At 36.9% G+C, this 23,865-nt stretch overlaps 2 protein-coding genes across 5 annotated transcripts in view; one reads left to right on the forward strand and one right to left on the reverse strand.

Moving 5' to 3' along the window:
• Positions 1 to 23,865, reverse strand: part of LOC135703520 (mucin-2) — a 315,489-nt gene that overhangs the window by 165,618 nt on the left and 126,006 nt on the right. The window lies entirely within an intron of this gene.
• Positions 2,652 to 23,865, forward strand: part of LOC135703547 (uncharacterized) — a 41,526-nt gene continuing 20,312 nt past the window's right edge. The window contains exons 1-3 of the mRNA XM_065224790.1: positions 2,652 to 2,705; positions 2,764 to 4,062; positions 4,129 to 4,429. Of these exons, the coding sequence (XP_065080862.1) occupies positions 2,652 to 2,705; positions 2,764 to 4,062; positions 4,129 to 4,429 (1,654 nt within the window). The remainder of the gene's footprint in view (positions 2,706 to 2,763; positions 4,063 to 4,128; positions 4,430 to 23,865) is intronic.

Below are 23,865 nucleotides of genomic sequence, written 5' to 3' on the forward strand. Positions count from 1 at the left end.
CTACGAGTCGAACGATGCAAGAAAATCTTGAACTTCCTTAAGCGAAAAAATCCGGTAATCCTGTTCACCGACGAGAGCATGTTTACCGTCGATCCCGTATCAAATTCTAGAACCAACCTAGTATATTAGTTCTCTTCCGGTAAAAGACGTGGCCGACGAGCACAAGAACGTGTATCTAACCAAGCATCCTGCTAGCGTTATGGTGTTTGGATTGGTGGCTTCCGATGGCAAAAAAATGGACCCGGGGTTCATTCCAGAAGGCGACAAGGTCAACTCGGAGGTCTACATCGGGATTTTAAGTAAGTATGTTCTTCTGTGGATCAAAGAACAGTACGGTCCGAAGCCAAATGTTGTATTTCAACAAGATGGGGCTCCGTGCCACACCTCGAACCGCACTCAGAAGTGGTTGCAGGATCATCTTCCATTCTGGGCGAAGGATATGTGGCCGCCATCCAGCCCCGATCTTAATCCGCTGGATTACTCAATATTGCGCGTCATGAAGGCCAAGGCCTGTTCTAAACGCCACCCGAGTACAGCAAGCCTCAGACAAACATTGACCCGTACCTGGAGAGAAATGGATCCAGACTACATTATTAGAACCTGCCGTGCATTCCGAAAGCGTGTGGAGGCCGTAATTGCAGCAAGTGGAAACACGATCAATGATTAAAATAGTTTAAGACTCTTAGAAACATCCCTTTTTTGAATAAATAAAAAACCCGAAAACGAAATTTTTGAGATTTTTTTTTTTTAATTTTGACATTGCTCAATGGTGCAAACATTATCACGCATACGGTATACAAGTTCGTCAACTTCAAATTGTTCAAAAATAATCCTACACACTGCAAGAAGAATGATCACTATTGAAACAAATTAACGTTAAAAAAAAGTTTAAAATAGTGACTGATTACAAGAAATAGTGACTTTAGTGACTCGGCTTTAAAAAAGGAGACTTTTTAGTGACTGGCTTGAAAAAAATGACCAAGTAACTAAAAAGTGACTCACTATCAGCCCTGAAACAAGGATTGAAGAGGAATAAGAGTCAAACAAGGTAGAATGTTTTGTAGCGTTAGGTAGCAGTAAAACTTCCTTCAATAAAAAGCAAATAGATCCGCACGGCAAGAGAGCACTATGCGGACTGGTTTTGTGTTGGTTTAAAATTTCTCGGAGAATGTGTTTTGTTTTTACTAGTTAATACAACCCTAAAAATACATACTGTAAAAACACACTGGAAACCACCTCCCGCCCGTAAATCCGAGCTTGCCTTTACCTTTAATCGTCAGAAGGAGTAGATGAAGTCCTTGAGCGCTCATTTGTGCACTTCATAAATCCTAATTAGTTCCCTACAACTCTTTCTTAGTAAATTTTTCTGTACAACCATCTGTTTTCGATCTAATTTATTAATATGTGTACAAAAACACATAGCCTCTTCTCAAAGCTTACTCTTGAGTCAAAATGGTCTTTTCTCCTAAGGAAAATACTGGAAATATGTGCCAAGTGTCTTCCAAATCGAAGATGGTCGACCACGATTCAGGTTTCTTGAGCTCATTCTGGACGCTTTCTAAACGATCATCAGAAAAAAAAACCCAACAGGAATCTATGAATTAACAATCAACCTGGTAAATGATTGCAATAAATCAACTCTTCTGATCAATGTGCCCCGGACATGGCATACCGGCGATTAGGTATGCATGCATAAGCAAGGTTCCGATTATCAATTGAATAGGGCTCTAATCGCTAATCAAACTGTCATCGAAACATGCTGTTTGTTGCAGCAGCTCCCTAGCCCGGGTATCCAATTGCATGTGTGCGGTGACAAATGTACTATTAATCCCAGATAAACAAGAAGGTGGAGCGGTAGTAATGGCGAGAAAAAGCGGCAAATTACCTTCATTTATGTGACAGAATGACTGTAAAATTGCCTTTCGGAAGGTTACGATTACAGGTCTGATCCTAATGGACTAGCATGTTGTTATACGTTTTTACTCGGAATTGGGTCTAGGATCTAAGCGAAACAGCTAACATGAATAAATGAAACCTGATTGAGGCGTCACACCGGCACACGGTAACCCCGATTAATTTGGGCACATTTTGAGAATTTAAATTTCTATACCTATTCATTCGATCCGACTTTCTCCGCCGATGAATTTGTCTTTAAATAAATAAATTCAAAAATAACGCTCTACCGCCCAGCGAAACTAGTTTAGCTTGGTGAAATGTGAGATGTTTAGCCCGAAGCGTCGAAAATAATTGATTACTCTTGATTATTACTTCTCTCATGTTCCGAAAGGAAACGGAATCAAGCGAAAGTGGATATAAAGGAAATATTATTTTAAAATCACACAATCGCCACCGTTTTAGAAGACTTTACACATTATCTGAATCGGTACTGAATCACCGAATAAACAGTTTATGCAACATACTCGTCGCAAGAGTTTTGCCATTGATTGCCAGAAACCCAACGAAACTCATACAAGAAAGGAACATATTGCCCATAGGTGATTGAATCAACGCTCTCTTTTTGTAGATTTAGCAGCATAAAATATGCAACCAGTTGGCTGGGCCGCGCAATGCGATGAATACTGTGGGTTAAAAAGCGACTAGTAACATCGATTGTCAAATTAGTTAGAGAAAGAATTTCCACCAGATCAGTCATGACTCGAACGACCAGCACCGTGGTGCTACCGCTGTTGATAGTTTTGCTTAAGGTAAACCAATTAGTTCACAATTTTAACATATTTTAAAAACTTCAATTGTTACTTCCAGGACAACCATTATGCCGCTGCGGACTTTGGACTACCGACAACCGTCGCTGGTGGAGCAGTGATCAGCTCCAACGCAAATAGTATCAATTATGTGCTGAATTCACTGAACCAAAATCTACGGAGATTCAATCCTGACAAGCAATCGGTACACCTAAGGTCGTCAAGTGAGAAGATCACTAAAATGGCACAGAAGATTGCCGACCTAGGAAAGTTGATTACCGCCAATGTTAGCAAGGCAGCGAGTGATAGATCAACACCCGTGAAGGAGCTATTTAACTCACTACAAGGCTCGTACGAGCGAATGAGTCAGTACCTGAAGGCGGACGCAATGGTCTCAATGGATTCGTTAAATACCGATTTGGGAGATACACTCACAGTACAACTGGAAAATGCTTTGGATGGTGTCAGTCAAGCTATTGCCAACGTCACCACTATAACGGAAACATTTGAGGGAGCAATCAGCCGGACGCTTCAAGCTGCCAATGGCAGACCAGTTACTCGAGGAACAATAAACGATAACATCCCTTCAGATCTCACCACATCGATGTCGAAAGCACTCGTACAAATAAAAGAACAAACTGCGGTACTATCTAAGGTGATTGAAAATGTCCTAAAAAACATTGCTTTCGTAGATTCTTATCTGGTGAGAGTAAACGCCACTGCTCTTTCATTGGAACAAAAAGTGAATTCCACATTATTTGGCATGATACAGCAGTATCCCACCGAAGCAAGCACCATCGTCAAACGTTATTACACCTCTCATAATATTTTTAAAACGGAAATCAGTAATGCCATCAGCAGCCTGTCCGTATTCTGCACCAATGCCACGCTACAAACCCTGGTCGATGGTTTCTCGGAAGCCTACACCAAAACCTACTACTATCTGTATCACCGTAATCAAGCAGATGTGGACGCAATCCAGAAGGCCTACAACGAAATTGTGTCAAACATCGAACGGTCCATTCAAGAACTAAACACCAATTTATACACCGATGTGCAGCAAATTGCTGTCACAGTCGGTTTCCAATATCTGAGTCAAAATCCAAAGTTCGACGCTTGCTTCAACAGACACAACATACAGTTTATGGCGGTATATACAAACATCAATAACGGCATCACCAACTGCTTGGGTAGCGAAAAGAACCGAATGGGACGCCTTCCGGACGTAGTCGATAGGATGCTGCGTTTGACGGATGCGAATACCGAGGATATTGCCTTTAATATTGAAACCTGTGCAGCCTACGAGGGATTTGAAAGCTCACCGACTACGTACGGCCTGGCGGTGGCATGTCTCAACACGGTAAGCATAGTCCTAGTCTTCGATCTCCTTGATCAAAAATAACACAAAACTCGTTACAAATTTCAGACCCTCAACCACACGGGTAGCCTCCAGCAACTGATCGGCCAAGGATACGATGTCATGCTGCAGTTGCATGCGCAAGAAGTGGCCAGCAGCAGGTTCCGAATTGGATATTGCTTGGACACTCGTCGTGCCGAAAGTGTTTCCCTGATCGAAAGCCTCCATGCGGAAGTAGAACAGTGTCTCAATGGCGAAACTACCAGGCGGAACATTGAAGAACCGGAAGAGCAGGTTATCGACCTGACTGCCACGGAAGTGGTTGAAGATGTAACTACTGAGGAGGGAGAGAGTGCTACGGCTGACGATGGTGAGGACAATTTATTTGATGAAAGCATTTTCGGCAACTATTGAAGAATGGGTATTCGTAGTAGAGTTTATTAATTTATTTATTTTTAAAAACTGTGAAGTTCCTGGTATGATGATGCTTTGGCAAATAAATAAACTCAAAGCCTGTGACTAGAATAGCATATACAATTGTAGAAATCATGGGTGGCTATATAATGGTCAACTAATATAGTTTGCAGAAAATGTTGTGTGTTGCCGTGAAGAAGTTCTTGGGATCAGAGATTTTCTCCGCATATCAACATTTACAAAATAAGCTTACAAGCTTACAATCATAGGGAACATCAAAAAAATACACGCAAACATAACCAAAGCATTTAAAAGTATTTTAGCTTATGATGCTGCAATCTCGGTTGGTGGATTTTTATGCGTTGACATCAGAAAAATTACGGAAACTTCTAAGGAGAAGAGCTTCGAGGACGTTCCGAAAATTTCAAGGTAGACCCGAGAACATCAAGCACGTCTAGAACTACGGGGGCATTATGCATCTCGAAGGGTAAGTTAAACTATCAATACGGTCCAATATATTACACAAAAATACACTTCATCCAATATCAAAGAGCTTGAAGGCAGTTCGATTAACATCAAACCTCTTAAATAAAGAAAAAAAATGTTTAAAGATCTTTAGGGAAGCAACGTAAACTTCGGGGCAGTTCTGAAAGTTTCAAGGCAGTTCCATGAATATCAGGAAAATTCCGAGAACTTCAGGGAATTACCGGGAATTTCAGGTAGATTTGCAGAACTCCAGGCAGTTTCATTAATTTCAGGAAAATATCGGTACCGTCCAAGAAGATCCAAAATTTAAAGTATAGTCCATAAAACTTCAGGGAAGTAAACTAAAGATTTGTTTTAGAATCTTCATAGAAATTCCAAGAATTTCACGAAAGTCCAACGAACTTCAATTCCAGATCATCATCAGTAAATTAATGAAAACTTCAGGGAAGCTTCTAGAACTGCAAGAAATATTAGAGATCTTCGGGGCAGTCCCATTAACTTCACAAAAATTGTTGTTAACATAAATTCCGAGAACCATAAAAAGTTCCGAGAATTTCAATGCAGTCCAGAGATTTCATGGAACTTAAGAAAACTTCATTGAAAATTCGGGAACTTTAAAGAAGTCCCGAGAACATCCCTAAAGGATTTTTAGGACTGTTCCATTTATTTCAGGGCAGTACCAAGAACTCGAGGAGAATTCTGAGAACTTTAGGGATACTCCGGGAGAACTTTAGGGATACTCTGGGAAAATTACATCAGCAAATTGTGAGTTGATTTTAAGAGAATTCCAAGTTTTAAACACTTAAAAAATACCAAGAAACTTAGCGATGATCAGTAAACTCCTGAAAAGTTTGGACATTTTTAGGAAGTTTCATAATATTCAGGGAAGTTCCGAGTACTTCAAGGACGATCAGAGATCATCACAGCAGTTCAATTAATTTGAGAAAAAATGCAGGGAGTTTCATGTAGATCTAAAGAATATATAATAAATATTCCGAAAAAAAAGAATAAATATGAAATATTCCGAGAAATTAGGAAACTTCATGTATGTCCAGAGAAGATCAGGAAAAAATATAATTTTCAGGGGAAATTCCGTGAGTTTTTAAGAAGTTTTCAAAAATTAAAGAAAATTACCGGAACCGCAAAGATATCAATGAACTTCAGGGCAATCAGTTAAATTATGCGGTATTTAAAAATCAGGGTATTCTAGAAGACTATAACTTAAAGTAAATTCAGAGATATATGTGGTAGTCCCAATAACATAAGGAACGTCACTATTGCGTAAATTTTAAAATGATCATGGACTTGTTTCCATAATTTCAGATCATTTTCATGAGCTTCTAAAAAAAATGATAACTTAAGTGAAAATCTCAGCACGTCATTTATTATTTCGCTTAAATTTGCAGGGCCTTAGAAATTGTAAAAAAATTCAAGAAATTCCAAAGGCCTCGAGGGAAGTTAGGAAATTTCAGGAAATCTGCGGGAACTTCATAGAATTCTATAGAACGTCAGGAAAGAAATTCCGAGAACATCAGGAAAATGCAAAAACATTTTGAAACAAGTTCCGTAAGTTTAAGGGTTGTTTCGAGAATTCAGAGAACGTCGCGGAAGATCATTGCAAATCTATTAATTTTAGAAAAAAATACTGGAAAACTTTAAGAAGTTCCCAGATTTTCAAGAAGTCCAGAGAACTTCAGAGATGTTTAAAAAACGAATTAGTAAATCGGTTTATATTTGTATTTTTTGATTTGGTTGAAATTTTGCAGAAACGTTCCTTATGACCGACTTTGCCATTTTGCATCTTCATATCGCCAATTTGAATACAGCCTTAATTTTGAAAAGGTCCTATTGAAAAATATCAAGCTTATCTTCAGAAAATTTTAACTCGAAAACTGTTTGCCCGATCGGTTTGGTGTCTTGTGCAATATTGCAGATAATGGATGAGACTAATTGAAAAAAATATGCACTCTAAAAACATTACCCAACTTTTTTTTAATTTCAAATTAAATCTTAAAAACAATTTTTCTCAAAAAAATGATTTTTTGTATTTTTTATGTGTTGATATGTTTTAGGGGACGATAAATCTATTGCACTATAGGTCGAAATGGAGAAATGATGGACAAAAAAGTTATGATTTAAAAAAAAAAAAACTTGGTCCAATTACTTGTTCGAATTAATATAATGAAAGTACTCCAAATATACAATAAAAAAGCACACAACTAAGTCGCACCGTTTTCGAGATGTAGCGGTTTGAAAGTAGATGTTTTTAAAATGTTGGTAGTTTTTGGCAATTTTTAAATGTATTTCGCGGTACTCCAGTTCCAACAATATTCTTCGAAAATATCAGAAAATTTTGCAATAAAAATGCTCTTGGTAGCTCATCGATATGATCTAAATAATCCGTAATGTATATGATTTAAAACAATTAATTTGTTTTGCAAATACATATTTCGTTCGTTAGCATGCAAAGAACTTATAATTGCGATTTTTCGAGAATGATTTAATTTATTTTTACATTGTTGGATTGATATAGTTGTAATAGAAATCCATACTTTAATTCTTAGTAGTATCAACAATTATAGTTTCATTATTACAGGTTGAAAAGTATCTGAATTCTATTTGTCTTTTTTGAGATAGGAATAAATTAGTGGTATTTTTTAGTTTCTTGAATGGTTATAGCCTGGGTCTGGCGGACTCGTAATGGATTTCGAACCAATTTGAACTGTCAAAATCGAACTATTTTTTACTGTTCTTATAAGAGCTTATATGGAAGAAACAGATAGGGAGTATTGTAATCTGAGTAAAACGTAGTTGTTATTATTTTTGGAAACATATTCATAGTTTTGATGAACAAACGTAACAACAACAGAGTCTTGCACTGTTAGGAACTGGGGTTTCCGGATCAATCTCGCAAAAAATCAACCACGCGCGGCGCAAGAAAAGATCCTTCGGAAAGCGAAATAAACTTCTCTTCACCGGTGCACTTGCAGTGTAGCTGCAAAACTTTGCGTAACATCGCATTTTAACTGCTTAGGAACATTTATGAAAACCAAATATTATTGATACAGTAGAAAACCGGAAAATTCGACACGTGCCAATCGATTTTACTCTCAATCTGTACATAAAACATAACGTCGGACATAGTGCGCTGTATTTGTACAATGATGCGCCATAATGCACACCATGTCCGACGCTTTGTTGTTGTACAGAACGAGAGTAAAATCGAAAGTCGGGTGTGGGGTTTTCCGGTGTCAAACGCGATCGACAATAACAACGAACTACAACAGACTACAACTACCAATCGATATTTCAAGAGAGTCACTCACAATCTTGCACACATTTGCTTTGTTTATCAATTTGACAACCGTTCGAACAGAGTAAAGCTTGCTGCAATGCGTCTTGGATAGTGTCTGAAGCTGACTGCGATTCGATTTCGCCAGACCCAGGTTATAGCCCTTGAGTATTGTTCGTTGAGCTCGTGCTTATGAGTTTCATATTCTTCAGTAGTTGCATAACAAAAGAAAATTTGAGTCAGCTGATCCTCGTTTCGCTGATTGGACCAAGTTTTGGATATTTTTCCAAAAAACTTGAGTTTTTTTTTACATCAGAACTTTTTTGTTCATCATTTCTCCATCTTGACCTATAGTGCAATAGATGGTATTTTTTATCCCCTAAAACATATCAACAAATAAAAAATATAAAAATTCTTTTTTGAGAAAAATTGTTTTTAAGACTTTATTTGAAATTTAAAAAAAAAAGTTGGGTAAAATTTTTTAGAGTGCATTTTTTTTTCAAATATATAGTCTCTCATCTCACCTGCAATATTGCCGGTAATGATCGGCCAAACAGTTTTCGAGTAAAATTTTTCTGAAGATAAGCTTGACATTTTTCTATATACCCTTTTCAAAAATAATGCTGGATTCAAAATGACGATATGAAGATGCAAAATGGCATTATCGCTCATAAGGAACGTTTCCGCAAATTTTCAACCAAATAAAATAATACAAAATTAAACCGATTTGCGAATTCGTAGAAAATTGCTCATAAGACTTTTTTTTAGCTTCATAAAAGTTCAGAGAACTCAGAAGAACGATAATTTCAAGAACATTTGAGTAGTTCTGAGAGTTTCTGGGAAGATCAGACCTTAGGACTGTTAATTTCTAGAAAAATGTTAAAGAAGTTTCGAGAACTTCATGGACATTTTTAAGACTTCAAGACGTTCTTAGAGTTCCAGAAAAAAACGAGAACTTCAAATATGATACATGATCGTTTGAGAAATTGAGGGACCTTAAGGGAAGTCCAGAGAAGTCCAAGAAAATTTTAAGATTTAAAGGAAAGTACCGTGAGCATCAGAGTTTTATTTCGAACACTTCGGATGAATTTAAAGGCAGTTCCATTAACTTCAAAAAAAAAATTTGTAGCATTTACGAAGTATCCTAAGGATATAAGTGAACTTCAAGGAAGTCCAGAGATTGTAAGGGAATCCTTAGCACTTCGAGGAAGTCTAGAGAATTTCACTAATGTATGAACATGATGATTTTTAGGGCAGCTACGTGAACTTTAGCAGAGTGCCGAGAACTACGTCTAAGATAGTGAGCTGAATGCAGACAAGTTTTACTCATTTCTCAGAGTCAGTTTGAGGGCAGCTAATTGTATGTAAGGTATGCACACAGAAACATTTAGTCCGTGCAAATTTGCTCCATTCTACCCTTTTTTCAAGGTAAAATAAAAAATTTCAACTAACAGTTGGAAATTTTTTATTATGTGATAGATACAAGGGGTGCGTGGGTTTATTTAGCAACAAATTATTATATTTTCGTTGATGATTTTTTGCACTTTCATAAATCTGTTACGCAACATTGCCCTTTACACCCCTTCTCTCCTATGTAACAATAAGTAACGCAAGTAATACCATACAGAAATTTAAAAAAGTTTAAATAATACGCTTGTGGTGCATATTCAGGCCAAAACGATTGGACGGCAACCTAAAGGAGTCATTCATGGACATTGTCGTTCAGTTGATTCCGGGAAATTATTGATAAACAAGCTACAAATTATTTAAAAAAAAATGTTCATACATTTTTTACCAGCTTGCCTACCAGTCCCAGAGAGCCTTAAAAATTCAAATTTTAGAGAGAAAATTCTCTCTCACGAGCTTAATCCCTCAACATGCCATATATTTTGTTGACACTCGATTTGTGATTTCCCTCTCACAGACTTCAGAATAGAATACCTGGCACTGCAAAGTTGTCGGTACCCTCATTTATGAACTTAAAGTAACATCCTAAGACCATCCTGTTTTGCATACTCGGCTCAATAGATACTTTCTTAGCCCCACTCCATTCATAAATACGTCACCTGTTAGGGGCGGGACTTAGAAAGTATTTTTTTTACCGAGTATGCAAAATGGAGGGACTTCGGATGTGAATCTTTAATCATATATAGTGACATGACCAGACAAGTTTTGTAGTATCAGTTACATTTCTTTTCTATGGCTTTCCTAGACTGAGAAAGCCATAAAAAATAAATGTAGCTGACACTGCAGTTGTGCATTGCGCCCGTACGTTTCGGTCATTTATTGTGGCCTTTTTCAAGGGTAAAACAGTCTACCGTTTGTCATTAAATTTTGTTTGTTTCCACGATAAGCGTTTTTCTGTCGACTGCACTGTCCTCTATTAACAACTAATGGAAAATAGATTATGCGTGGTTTCATCGCAAACAACAGCAGTGAAATCTGATGGAAAATGAATGCAGAAGGTTTACTAAATGGTTAATTTTAACTTGAAAAAAATATGTGACACAAGTTGAATGCAACTGGAGTTTAGATCTGGTTGCTTACTGATTTTTCATTTGTGCGCCCCGTTCAACACAAATCTAGGCGTTGTAATTTAGATTTGGAATGTAGGTACACACAATTTAGTTCCATCTAATTTAAACTACAGTACGGATAAAACTTGTCTGCAATCAAATGGTCATAAAACGTCATAAATATAAATACAATTTTTCCGGGTATTGGCTGTAGTTAATGAACGGAACTGTTATGAAGTTTGCGGATCTTCCTTTGAGTTTTTGCAACATCCCAGAAAATACTGAAATTAGTTAAAAATTCCATCTGATGTTCTCGGAATTCCCGGAAGACCTTGGAATTGAAAAGACCAACCAGCCAAAGGCTGAAAGTTTATCTAATAAAGAAACTAATAATCTCGGAACTTTGCTGAAGTTTTCGGACATTCACTTAGTTTGAGGTTATCTGATTTTTCCTGATGTTTTCGAAAGTACCCTGAAGCTCTCGCAATTCGGCTGAAGTTTTTGGAACTGTCGTGAAATAAATGGAACTGTTCCAAAAATGTTGAAGTTTGCCTGAAAATCTCTGCAATTTCTTTAAATTCCCAGAACTGCCTATAGTTCCTGATCATTTTCCAGAAATTTATGGAGCTACCTGGAATGTACTTATCCAAAAGTCTGGCATTTGTTGGACCTATTGGGACAGCCCTTTAGATCACAGAATGAATATATCTAGACGTAGCTTTTCTGAGGTCCTTGACTTCCCTTAAGGTCTCTGGATATCCCTGAAGTTCGTAGACTTTTAAAAAGTTGCTCATGGAACCGCCTTGCAGTTCTGGAAGCAACTCCGAAGTGCCCGAATTTTTAAAGAACTTATCAGAGCTTCTGTTATCATCCCGCAGTCTGTTCATGAAACTTCCCCGAAATGATCGGTATTTCCTTTCATTCTTCCGAACATCTTTAAAGTTCCCCAAAACATTTATTTTCTATAAAACAGCAAAAAAGGGTTATCTTCCATTTAATTCCACTTAAATAATTTTGGTAGATAACCCCTTTTTTTGCTGTTTTATTTAAGTATTCCGTCAACAACCCGATTTCATTACTTCATTTATTTTCTGTACTTAACTGATTTTTCGGCACTTCTGTGACGTTTTCAATTTTTATTTATTAAGAACTCTGAACTCTCCTGATGCTCTTTGAACTATTCTTAGAATTTCGAAGGTTTTCGTTATTTTCCGGAATTCAATGGAACTGCCTCAAAATGTTCTGAGTGCTCACCTGAAGCACTCAGAACATCCCTGAAGTTCCCGCAGTATTCCAGATTTTCCTGGAACTTCTCTGAAGTTCTCAGAACAGCCCTGACGTTCATGTAACTTCTCTTGAGATCTTTCAACTCAACTAAGGTTTTGGCCACTTCTGTAAAGTTCTTGAAATTTTCCTGAATTGCTTTTCGATCTTCACTAATGTACTCCTGAAATATATGGAACCTAAAATAATGGATCTTAAAATTTCTCTGTCGTTCTGGACGTTCTTATAGCTTTCGGAACAACCCTGAAGTTTTCATAACTTCCTTGACATTCTTGGAATTATCATGAAGTTCTCAGAACTTCTGGTGGGTAATTTTTCTGATACTAATGAAACTAGAGTAATTGTTCGAATGTTGGCACTAGTGCTCCGGTTTTTGGCCCTAGGGCCTAAGTCAAATTTAAAATATTTTTTCATGGTTGTATTTGCATAGATGTATGGCAAAACAGAGGTTCTGGTCTCGAATGGAAATTTTGAATGAACCCATTTTAAATTTAAGATAGAGCCAATTAGAGGAGCACTAGTGCCAAAAAACTGGCACTCTTACCCTAAGCTTCATCCAAGTTCTCGCAATTTTCCTGACAATCTTGGAACTCCCAACTTCTTTGAAGTGTTTTGGACTTTGCTCTTGGAACATCTGTTAAGTTCCTACAATTTTATTAAACTTAATTGAACGACCCTAAAGTTCTCAAAATTTTACATAAGTTTTCGGAACTTCCCTAATGTTCATGAAACTGCTCTGAAGTTTTCAGAATTGTCTCGAAGTTTTCTGACCATTCCCAATAACTCCTAAGTAGGTACCTGAACTTTTCTGGAGTTTCTCCAAGTTCTTTTTAAGTTCCTGAAATGTTTTTGATGTGAATGGAACTGTCATCAAGTTCTCTGATCTTCATCGAAGGTCACGAATATTTCTTGATGGTCACGGTACTGCCCTGAAGTTCTCGGAACTTACTTTTAAAAATCTTTAAAGTCCTCTAAAATTCTGAACTTTCATGTACTGGTTAGAATTGCATATATTGGCCCATATGGATTTTCGTAGATATCCACAATCAATTGGCATCTAGTTTCATATTATGCGATAAAACAACGATTGATCGTGAAAAATGTGAAAACAATGTGAAAAAGTCAGTCTGTCCCATGGAGCAAAGTAAGCGTGTATCACTCCCATTTTAAAATTCCATCGTCCAGAAGTCAAGCTACAGTTCTGATTTTTGAATTACCATATTTTTCACTGATATAACAAAAAATACAAACCTTGGCGAGATGGACCGTCACACGGTCTAAGCCAGGAAAAAGAGGAGCAGCAAAAAAAAAAAAAAAATACAAACTTTATTGCAACTGATTAGAACTCGAAAAAAAATGTAAATAAAATTAGTATGATTTGTCAAAATGACATTGACTGTTTTCAGCAACCAAAATTTAAACGTTAATTTCACTGTTAATTTCACCATCAAAATGTATGATCACTTCGCTGAATATATTCAAACGATTCCATAGACTTTTTTTAAATGCACTATGTACTACCAAATGCGGCTGATTTTGAGTTGCCGATAATAGAACAGCTGGTTAACACGCAATTCAAATGGAAAGGTTGCCGAAGAAAAAGGGGCTTCCGACAATGGTCACACTCACCTGAGTAGTTTGGAGCGCTTTTAAAAAGTTTTGGAAAATGTTTGTCGATTGGAATGGTTTGAGAAGCAAGCAGCAGATAAATGTAAACAAATAAACACGTCATATGTGTGCGTGACGCTGAGAAAATGCTAATAGAAGTGCGGACGTTACTTAAATTAACTAGAATACGTAAATTTCTCTATTTTCTAATTATATTGGTCATGCTGAAATTGTTGCATCATAGAGAATCATGCACGTCCATGTTCAATATTTTTAATTTTTTTAAAGCTTATGAAAAATTCAAACCTTTGAAATAATGATAACTTTGGACAGAATTGACAAAAATTGTAGAACAACAACTTTTGATCAAATTTGTGAACTTTTGGTAAGCACAGTTTTTTTTAATTATAAAAAAAAAAAAACAATATTGGAGACGTTTTGATTTATGTGCAAAAATTACAAAAATATTGCTTGCAAAATAATATTTATTTGTTCTTCGTCTCTAATTTATAAAAACTCCACAGACTGATTATTAACTTAAGTTCCTAATTCTACTTTTGAATACAAACTTGGACAAATTGATATCAGTTAAGTGTTGCCAACATTGTTAAATAAATTCAAAAAAAATACCGATTTTTGTCAAATTTAAAGTGTCTACAGTTTTCAATATTTCAAAAGTTTGAATTTTTCATAAGCTTTTAAAAGAAAGTCAAAAGTATTGAGAAAGGTGTTAAGAAATTTTTCATATATTGTAGGCTAGTTCATCTCAGATTTCGGTGAAAAGTTCTTCATAAGTATGTAGAAATTTGTCAAAAACCTGGTCGACTGAGTGAATTACTTGTAAGCTACTGAAACTGGACTTACCTCAGAAATAATACATACATATGGGCTTTATTTCAGTTACCTGCAATGATAAGACAAATAGATGCATTAATTTTAAATAGTTCAATTTTTCATGGTAAAAACGGCGATGTATACTTTCATACAACAGTAACCACTAACGATTCCACCAAGGCTACACACTCGTACATATGCTATTAGTATCCCTGACCTTTCTGCAAGAATGTTGCCATCATTATTGTGATACAACCCCGTCCAGTAATCCTGTTTCATTGAGAAAACTGCACGGCCAGAGTCACAGGACTTGCTACACGATGATTGGTATCGATTAATTTCGATGACATGAAAATATCTTCCGCAATTACCGCAATTATCTTCACATCTCCCGGGGGTAGATCCTTATCGTCACGTAGCTTAAGGTAATTACCGTGACATCACTTCTCTCGGTTTAAATATGGAACAACCTCCCTCCACCCCCCCCCCCCCCCCCCTTTCCGCTGCCGAGTTCCCTGCTCCAACTATTCAACGAACGGAGAGATCTTGCTGCCAGGAAGCAACGACACAAAAGACAACAAAGTTCTGATCAGAGGACCTTACGTTGCTGTTGCTGCTTTACCAAGCGCGACTATTTAAAATCTATGAAATTTATTGACCTCCAGGCTTCCTTTTTAGGAATGTTGACTTCGGTCCATTGAGCTCTCGCGTGGAGTGCAGTCAGTCGAGTGGTTTTGCGCGAGAGCGAGCTGCGGCCGACGACGGTGAATAATGAGAGGCGAAGTTGTATAGCGTCGAGTTTCGAAATGCTCTATAGAGACACTTCTGGTCGAACTGTCTGTTGTGCAGAGTTTCAGGCGATTACCTACCAGCTTTAGCTGCATTAATTCGGAAGAATGCAGTGCTGCTCGGTTGAAGTTGTGAAAGAGTTTGTTTTTATCCAAATGGTGATTTAATGAAGTGATGGTCGTAAACAGACTTCCTTATTTGATTAAACAGAACAGAGCCTAATATGTTTGTCATAGAGAGAAATGAACGCGACTTGTTATAGGATGTGAATGATGAATTCCATTGCATAGGCAGCTGAAGGGCGTCTGTTTCCTATTTGCATAAAACTCCTTGAAAGGATACAAAATTGAATATTAACTTGTCTGAAAGAATTTAAGAACATGAAGGATTTAACAAACGGCCGTTTAATCTAGTAATAATCTTAGATTCGAGCCATTTCAAGAAGTTACTTTTTTGTATAGCTTTCAGCCAAAATAGGTTTTCATTTAAAAAATTCCAGTTCACATTAACTTCCATTCAATAACATCCCAAATAACATTGCAAGTTTTATCGAGGTTTCAACACACTCTGCAAGTCTAAATCACGGTCTACAGAACCCTCATGAAGCCAAAATTTACTTGGGATAGTTCGTATAAAAATCAACAAATGTTAGCAATTTTTCTCCACTATATCAGCTAGAAGCTGAGATATAAATAAGGGCCCTATGTGTTTAACCCCCATTTTCCCTACCTCATTTCATATTTCTATTATTGTCTTCGTTGGTCTTTTCAATTATTTTCCAATTCGGTTAACCCTGAACAATTTTATCTGGATCCATAAAAACATATTTACGCCCCAGTTACAAAATACTCTAACCAAGTTTACACCTCATTTCGAACTCCGATTGCAATTACCCAGCCGTAAACAGCATTTCCGTTATCGCAAAAGAAATCTGTCCACTTTGGAACGTTTTATTTCTTTGGTCTTTTTCGGCACTGGATTGAAGTGACACATTAATTGTACTGACTGACCGGAGCCACAGAGGAAAGGTCCCTGAGGGGAGTGTACTTTTCAATCGAGCCTCAACCGCACCGCACCGAGCGCCGAGATTGATTGATCGGTTGATGGTTGCGCTGTGCTCGCACAAGCACTATCATTCGCATCTCCAAGTGCAATAAAGCGGGGCAATGCTTGACGCTGACCGATTTTCGGCATCCGTCGCCACAGTCACAGAGCCCCGACCGTATGGCATAACCTATGTAGGTACTATCCAACAGTTCTCCGCAAACAAAGCATTGTCAGTTTGATGGTTAAAAACCAAGTTTTGAAGAAATAAACACAAGCCCAGCTAGGTATGCGGTATTCGGGGTACAGAGTAATACGGACAGTTGATTGTTGCTATATTTAATGCATTTCAAAATATTCTAAATGCTCTGGGAGTTGTCCGATTTAGCGGTGCTGTGATGTAAATTTCACATAAAACAGTACAATGCTTACAACATTTTGTACTATCCTGTTCCTGGTCCAGATTGTTTGGTAAGTAATTAAATTTTGCTTTTACGTTTGCAAATAAAGACGTTTTTTGTAAATAGTGTACCATCGGGGCAAGACGGACAATGCCAATAATTCATAAGAAACCAATTATAATGTACGAATTGGCTTAATAGATGCCTAGAATATAGTTGTCCAAAATAGATCCACCGTCACATATATAGTTTCCTTTAGCATTTATTGTTGATGAAACAATAACAATCGTTAAGGTGTCCGTCTTACCCCGATTTCCCCTGCGTTCGTCTGGAGGTAGACTTGCGCGGCGTTTGAATGGCGGGACAAAAAAAAATAAGAGATCTTGCGAAATCCGGCCAACCAGCTAACTTTGTGCGCGGATCGGCTGTGTGTGCGCGAATTGGTCGATCGCAATTGTGTGCTAAATGTATCTGTCAAGTCTGTCGCATTGGTGTTTCTTTTATTTTTTCTCAAGACTGTGGTTAACGTTCTCGCTGTGCGGTGAAACGTTCGACAGGCGTGAATTGCAACCATTTACAGTATGGCTTGCAACGTTGCACTACTATAGAAGCAAACCAAATACTAATGGAAGGTACCCAGAAGAAATGTCACTCACCGTCAGCTGTCAGTGCAACAGAATGACCTTTTCACTGACTCCGAAGAAGGACGTGAAGTGCCAGATTGGGCTATCGGTAAATCAAGTGTGCGGTATTGCGCTTTTCCGCCAAGTATATGCTTACTTCCTGATTGAGAGGCGTTGAATATTGTATTTATTTTAGTTAAGTCAGCGATGTCGAAAATGATGCTCATTTATTAACGTCCAGTCAGCACTCGGCGAAGGTGGAGTCAAAAAACATCCACTATGTTAATAACACTTATCGAATAAATTGCAACAAAACACCTCTCTAAAGGAAAAAAAATCTGACAGCTAGTCAAAGGAAACTTTATTAAATCGAACAGAATGCAGAATAATAAATGTACATACAACACAGCCAGACAACAACAAAATCGCCAGATCGTATCCGACCAGAATGTAAATGTTTGTCTTCTTGTGGAGAGGCAGACCTCTCAGGGAAGTTGTGAATGAAGTTGAAGAGTGGCTCGTCATCGCTCGGCTGGCGTCATCCGTGCCAATCTGTGCGCACGATGACCGGTTAAAATAATTGTGCTTTTTACAATTCAAGATAGAACTGGGAAAAAGGTGAATATGTGAATGTAAGAGGAGACTGCTTTGTTGTAAAAGTGACACATCTAACTTATGCTCATCGTGTATGTTTGCTACTGAAAGCTAAAAATAGCATTACTTTCTCAAAAATCGTTTAATCTATATAAATGGAAAATCCGTTGATCCCAAGTGGTTATTGCTGGAGTATGCGGTATCAGCAATACTCGATAACTTTTTCAAATGTACGTATCAGCTTTTGTAAACAATGCATTTGATCGTCGATTTGGCGTAACTGGTAGCAAGCTGTTTCGAATCTTGTTGAGAGAAGCCTGGATTTTCCATTCGCGGCCGGTAACTTAGATGAATCTACAGCTGTTCTTAATAACGCTTTGAAAACGTGTACCAATGAACTAGTTGAGCAAAAGTTTGTTTCTTTGAAAAACTTGAACAGCTGGTACAATTTGGATCTTTTGCGTCTTAAACGGAAAAGGGACAAATGGTACAAAAAGTTTTGTAGATCTAATAATGACAATCATTGGACTAGGTACACAATCGCGCGTAATAAGTATTCACAATCGATAAAGAAAACTCGTTGTGAATATGTTCAAAGGAAGATTGATCAGCATCAAAACAACAGCAAAGAGTTATGGAAAATTTTGAAATCTTTATTAAAACCTAGTAATTGCAAACCGCGGTCCATAACTTTTAATGGCACATTAGAACAGTCAGAACAAGTAATTGCAGCTAAGTTTAATGATTATTTCGTAGACAGTGTTTCATTGATTAATCAATCTATTGAATTGTTCGATGAACCTGACGAAATAAAACAGCCAGTTAATAGTAGTTGCAGATTTGAAGTTTTTCACCCAATTACAGGGTGCGTGACGAATTTTTGCAGTAAATTTCAAATAGTAATTTCTCATGCTTGTGCATCATGATTTAGATATATTTGGCAGCAGGGTGCCTTCCATTCATTTTGACTAACAAAATGATTTATGAAATTATGGAATTATAAGATATTCTGATGATATTTTGTATGTGTAAGTAATAAGAAAAGATTGTAAAGTTTGTGTTTGACATATCAAACCTGCAAATTTAGCTTTGATAGAGTCACAATGAGCGTTTTTCTGATCGCCTCTTCGCGAAGAGTGAAGAGCGAAGAGTGGGTGAGATAAATTACAAAATCGCTTATTGCGACTCTCATGTAGCAAAATTGGCAGGTATTATGTGTCAAACACAAACTTTATAATCTTTTCTTGTTGTTTACACAATCAAAGTATTTTCATAATATCTTTTTATTCCATACTTTCTTAAAACATTTTGTTAGTCAAAATGAATGGAAGGCACCCTGTTTGGCAGCACTGGATAGCTTATACTGTTAGGTGTAAGATTTAAACAAACAATGTTGAGTAAACGTAAAGATGTCGAAACAAGAGAGCAATCTGTCAGCCGTTGTCGCTTTGTTGCGCGCCGAAGTATGCATGAAAGAAATAATTCGGTCGGTAAATGTGTCTGAAAGAACAGTGCTCATACTGCTAATAAAGCACAGAAATGGCTTACGGAAAATATTTAGTAAATTTGGGAGGAAGAAATTTGGCCCCCAAACAGTTCCCGATATCAATCCGTTGGATTATTTTGTATAGGGCGTCGTCCAACGGGATACCAATAGAACCCCTCACACCACACTTAAGTCGCTAAAAGCTAAAATCAAGGCAGTGATGACATCTATGGATCGAAACATTTTAAAACGTGCATACTGCAGTTTCCGGAAGCGTCTAACTACAGTCGTCGAAAGGGAAGGCAATTTTTTTGAATAAATTTACTTCCAACTTCCATATGTTGCGAAAGAAAATAAATCGCACAAAATTCATTGCTAGAATAACTAACTGGTGTATTTTTTTTTTCAAATATGCCATTTACTGCAAAAATTCGTCACGCATTAGATGAACTTAGAGTTATTTGTTTTTCATTAGGAAAATCGGCTGGAGTAGATAATGTTGATGCTAGAGTTATTCAAGATTGCTTTCATGTCATTGGCCACATCTTTCTGGACCTTATTAATGAATCATTGCAGAATGGACATGTGCCACAAATTTGGAAGGAATCCTTAGTGATTCGTATTCAAAAAGTTGCTGGAACGATTAAAGCCGAAGAGTTTCGTCCCATCAACATGTTGCACACATTAGAGAAAATCTTAGAACTTGTTGTTAAAGGCCAGCTGTAGGAGTATTTGAATAGCAACTCTTTGTTGATACCAGAACAATCGGGATATCGGGAAGGTCATTCTTGTGAAACTGCATTGAATTTGGTGTTAGAAAAGTGGAAAGACAACTTGGAGCGTAAAGATACGATTGTTGCTGTTTTTTTGGATCTGAAACGTGCTTTTGAAACAATTTCTAGGCCCTTACTGTTAAGTACAATCAAGCGCTTTGGAATTACGAGTACTGCATATAAATGTTTTGAAAGCTATTTGTCTGACAGAACTCAACGGACTGTTTTTAATGATTCTGTTTCCAGTCCCGTAGGGAACAACCTTGGAGTGCCCCAGGGAAGTGTATTAGGGCCCCTTTTATTTATTATGTATATTAATGACTTGCGACGTGTTTTACGGTATTGCGACATTAACCTTTTTGCAGATGATACTGTGTTGTTATTCATTGCAGCTAAGGATTTAGAAGTTGCCATCTCACACTTGAATGAAGATTTGCAGTACCTAAGTAGATGGTTGAAGTGTAAGCAGTTAAAATTGAATACAAGTAAAACTAAATTTATGGTAATTTCGCGGATTCGCTTAGATGAGAACGTCTCTGTTGTAATTGATGATGAGACTATTGATCGCGTTCAGGAGATTAAATATCTTGGCGTGATTATTGATGACAAACTTAAGTTCAACTCTCACATTGACAATGTCATCAAGAAAATTGCCAAGAAGTATGGAATTCTATGTCGATTGAAAAACGATTTAACTATTGCCAGTAAAATACAGCTATACAAATCAATCATCTCTCCTCATCTAGACTTTTGCCCATCCATTTTATTTCTGTCCAATGCAACACAAATATCGAGATTACAGCGCTTGCAGAATAAAATAATGCGTTTGATTTTGAGATGTAATAGATTCACTTCCTCAACTTTGATGTTAGACGTCTTACAATGGTTGTCGGTGAAGCAAAGAATTGTATATTTGACTATGGTGTTCATTTTTAAAGTATTTAACGGTTTGCTGCCTCGATATTTGTGTGATCGAATTGAAAGAGGAAGTGACTATCATAGATATAATACTAGAAACGCGGATGAACTAAGAACACCACATTTCTTGACTTGTGCTTCACAGAATTCATTATTTTTTAAAGGAATAAATGTTTTCAATTCGATGCCTAGACACATTAAACGTTCAACAACATTAGCAGAATTTAAGAGACATTGCATTTCACGCATTAAAACTGTCTTTTGAACGGTTATCCAGTGATTTTTTTTATGAATTGACAAATTATGTATCTTGACGAAGTTATTTTTAACAGATTATTTTGTATGGATAGCTGTCATAACGTCTTTTTAATAATTATTGTAGCACTGCAAAAACTATTTTGTTCGCCACGATGGTGATGATGGATTTTTGATATTTGATTTAATAGTAGTAGTAAAAAAAATAGTAGTCTACAAAGGTTTGAGCCTCACGCGCGTATTACGGATATAGAGGACTGAATTTAACATTCGATAAAAAAAATGCAATTTTGAAGCTTATTTGGAAGATACCTTGAGTTAGTAGTAAGTTTTCTGGCAAATGTTGGGGGTTCGTGAGCATTCCTGACATTGCTGAAAATTATGATAACATCAGCTTGCGGGGTTACTAGTGTAATAGGATGCTTTGTTGATTGTTCATTAACTCTTGATTGCTTGTAATACTTATGAATATTCTAGGTGGACAAAAAGGCGAACTAAGAGGTGGACACCTGAGTTTTTCAACATTTATATCGCTGTGAAGCAACTGTAAACTCTAGAGGGAATTTATATCTGTAACTGAAACCAGTTCGATTTTGTTTGCCAACCTGGTTAAAATGTCATATTTAATTATCTTAAAGATAAATCGTCCAGCTCAAACCTTTGTAGGGGTAAGAGGTGGGACCATCATCATCATGTCGTTGGGTGAGAAGTACAACAGTTTACATGCGAGCGTATGAAAACTACTTCAAGCTCCATTTAATTAATATTGTTGTATGGAAATGTACAATTAATTGCGTTGTTTGGTTTTCAGTGGATCTTTTCTTTTTTATTAGTTGAAGAAAACATAGAAAATTGCTGCTCATAGAGCTCGATCGGAACAATCCGGAAAAAAAAATAATATCCTCTGTAAAATATGGCGTATATGAAGGGATTGTTATGTTTTCGAATACCATAACATACTAGTTGACTTCATCCGGAGACTTAATTTCATTTGGCGGGCTTGAATTATAGTCAGTCATCAGTTGATTTGTTGCGATACATAGAGCTCAGTGACATAATGTTGACCGTTTTTGTTTCCTAGCCCAGGCTCCTATAATTACTGAGTTTCTTTTTCTTTAAACACAACCAAAGGTTTATTGAATCGATTACTAAAACGAATCCTTACTATCCCTACCTGTGGTTATCGGGAAAGTGCAGAGTTTATTTTGATTTCCAATAAAGCGAGTATTACGCTGCAAATTCCCTTACAGGGAAATTATACGACTATTTCTTCTAACAACAAGCGAAAATAGCCAACATAAGTCCCTACCCCCCTAGGGTGGGGCTTATTTTGAAAAATCGTTCGGAGTCATGTTTTCCCATGTAGAAAACGATTATTGGGACTAATTAAGGAACATACAAAAAATAGTTCTTTTCGTTGACATTTAGAGGTGGCACATTTTATAATAGTGATTTGTTCCAAAAAGTTTAACCGTTTGGTTAAAAATCAACCCAAACAATGCATAAGGTCCTAGCTACATTGATCGATTATCTTAATGCTTTTCTCTTAGGATCGCCACGGCCATGTAAAATCGTAGCAAATATTGTATACAAAAGCCCATCTTTGTTAACAACATTGTTTACAAGTTGCTCGGTTGCATGAAATGAAATACAAGTTTACGTGAATCAATGTTTACATTACAATTAAAATTCAGAATTTTTACCTGTGTAGGTCTTACAAAAACTTCACTCAATAGTGATGTTCCGTATCATTTGAAGAGTTCTGAGACCTCAAGATGGGTCTTACATGGATCCTCATTGAATTGTGATGTTCGGCATCATTTGAAAAATTCTGAGATCTCTTCAGGTGCATATTTGCAGCAATCAAAATAGGTCTTCTTAGTGAGAAAAACAAGCGATGATAATGATATTTTACCATGCATCGGAACCCTGGTCCGAACCTTTTCTTGCATCCAATCTCAACACCGAGGTTCATAACCATCACCAAGAAGATCTTCGGGCCAGAGTTCAATGTGGCAGGTCTTACATCACGTCGTGTACCACGAAAAGCTGATCAACCCACGTTAAATGTTAGGAGAATTGATTTTTTTTAAATATACTCACCAAAAAAATATGAATTTTAATGGTGATGTAAATATCCATGCATGCTAAAATTGAAGCATGTTAACTTTCTTTTCACGTAAACTAGCAACTTGCCAGAAATATTGCTTACAAAGATGGATGGTTGCATACAATATTTAGAATATTTCATTAAATGATTCATAAATTTACCCTAATTAATGACCCTAATTCGGGATAATAAAAATTTACCAAAGTTCGGAATAGTTCAGAAAATGTCACCGTTGGGTGAATGAATCTATTCCACAACGAGGTTGCCAACATAATCATTACAATGTTTTATAGCTTCTGAGAGGTATCAGACAGCAGAAAGTGTTATTATTTCCTGTAATAAAGTGGATCTAACTACTAAAGGCAACCTAACTTACCGA

The sequence above is a fragment of the Ochlerotatus camptorhynchus genome, unplaced genomic scaffold (assembly GCF_037179485.1).
Source record: "Ochlerotatus camptorhynchus isolate MF236.1 unplaced genomic scaffold, CSIRO-AGI_Acam_v1.1 ptg000215l, whole genome shotgun sequence".
Classification (NCBI taxonomy): Eukaryota; Metazoa; Arthropoda; class Insecta; order Diptera; family Culicidae; genus Ochlerotatus; species Ochlerotatus camptorhynchus.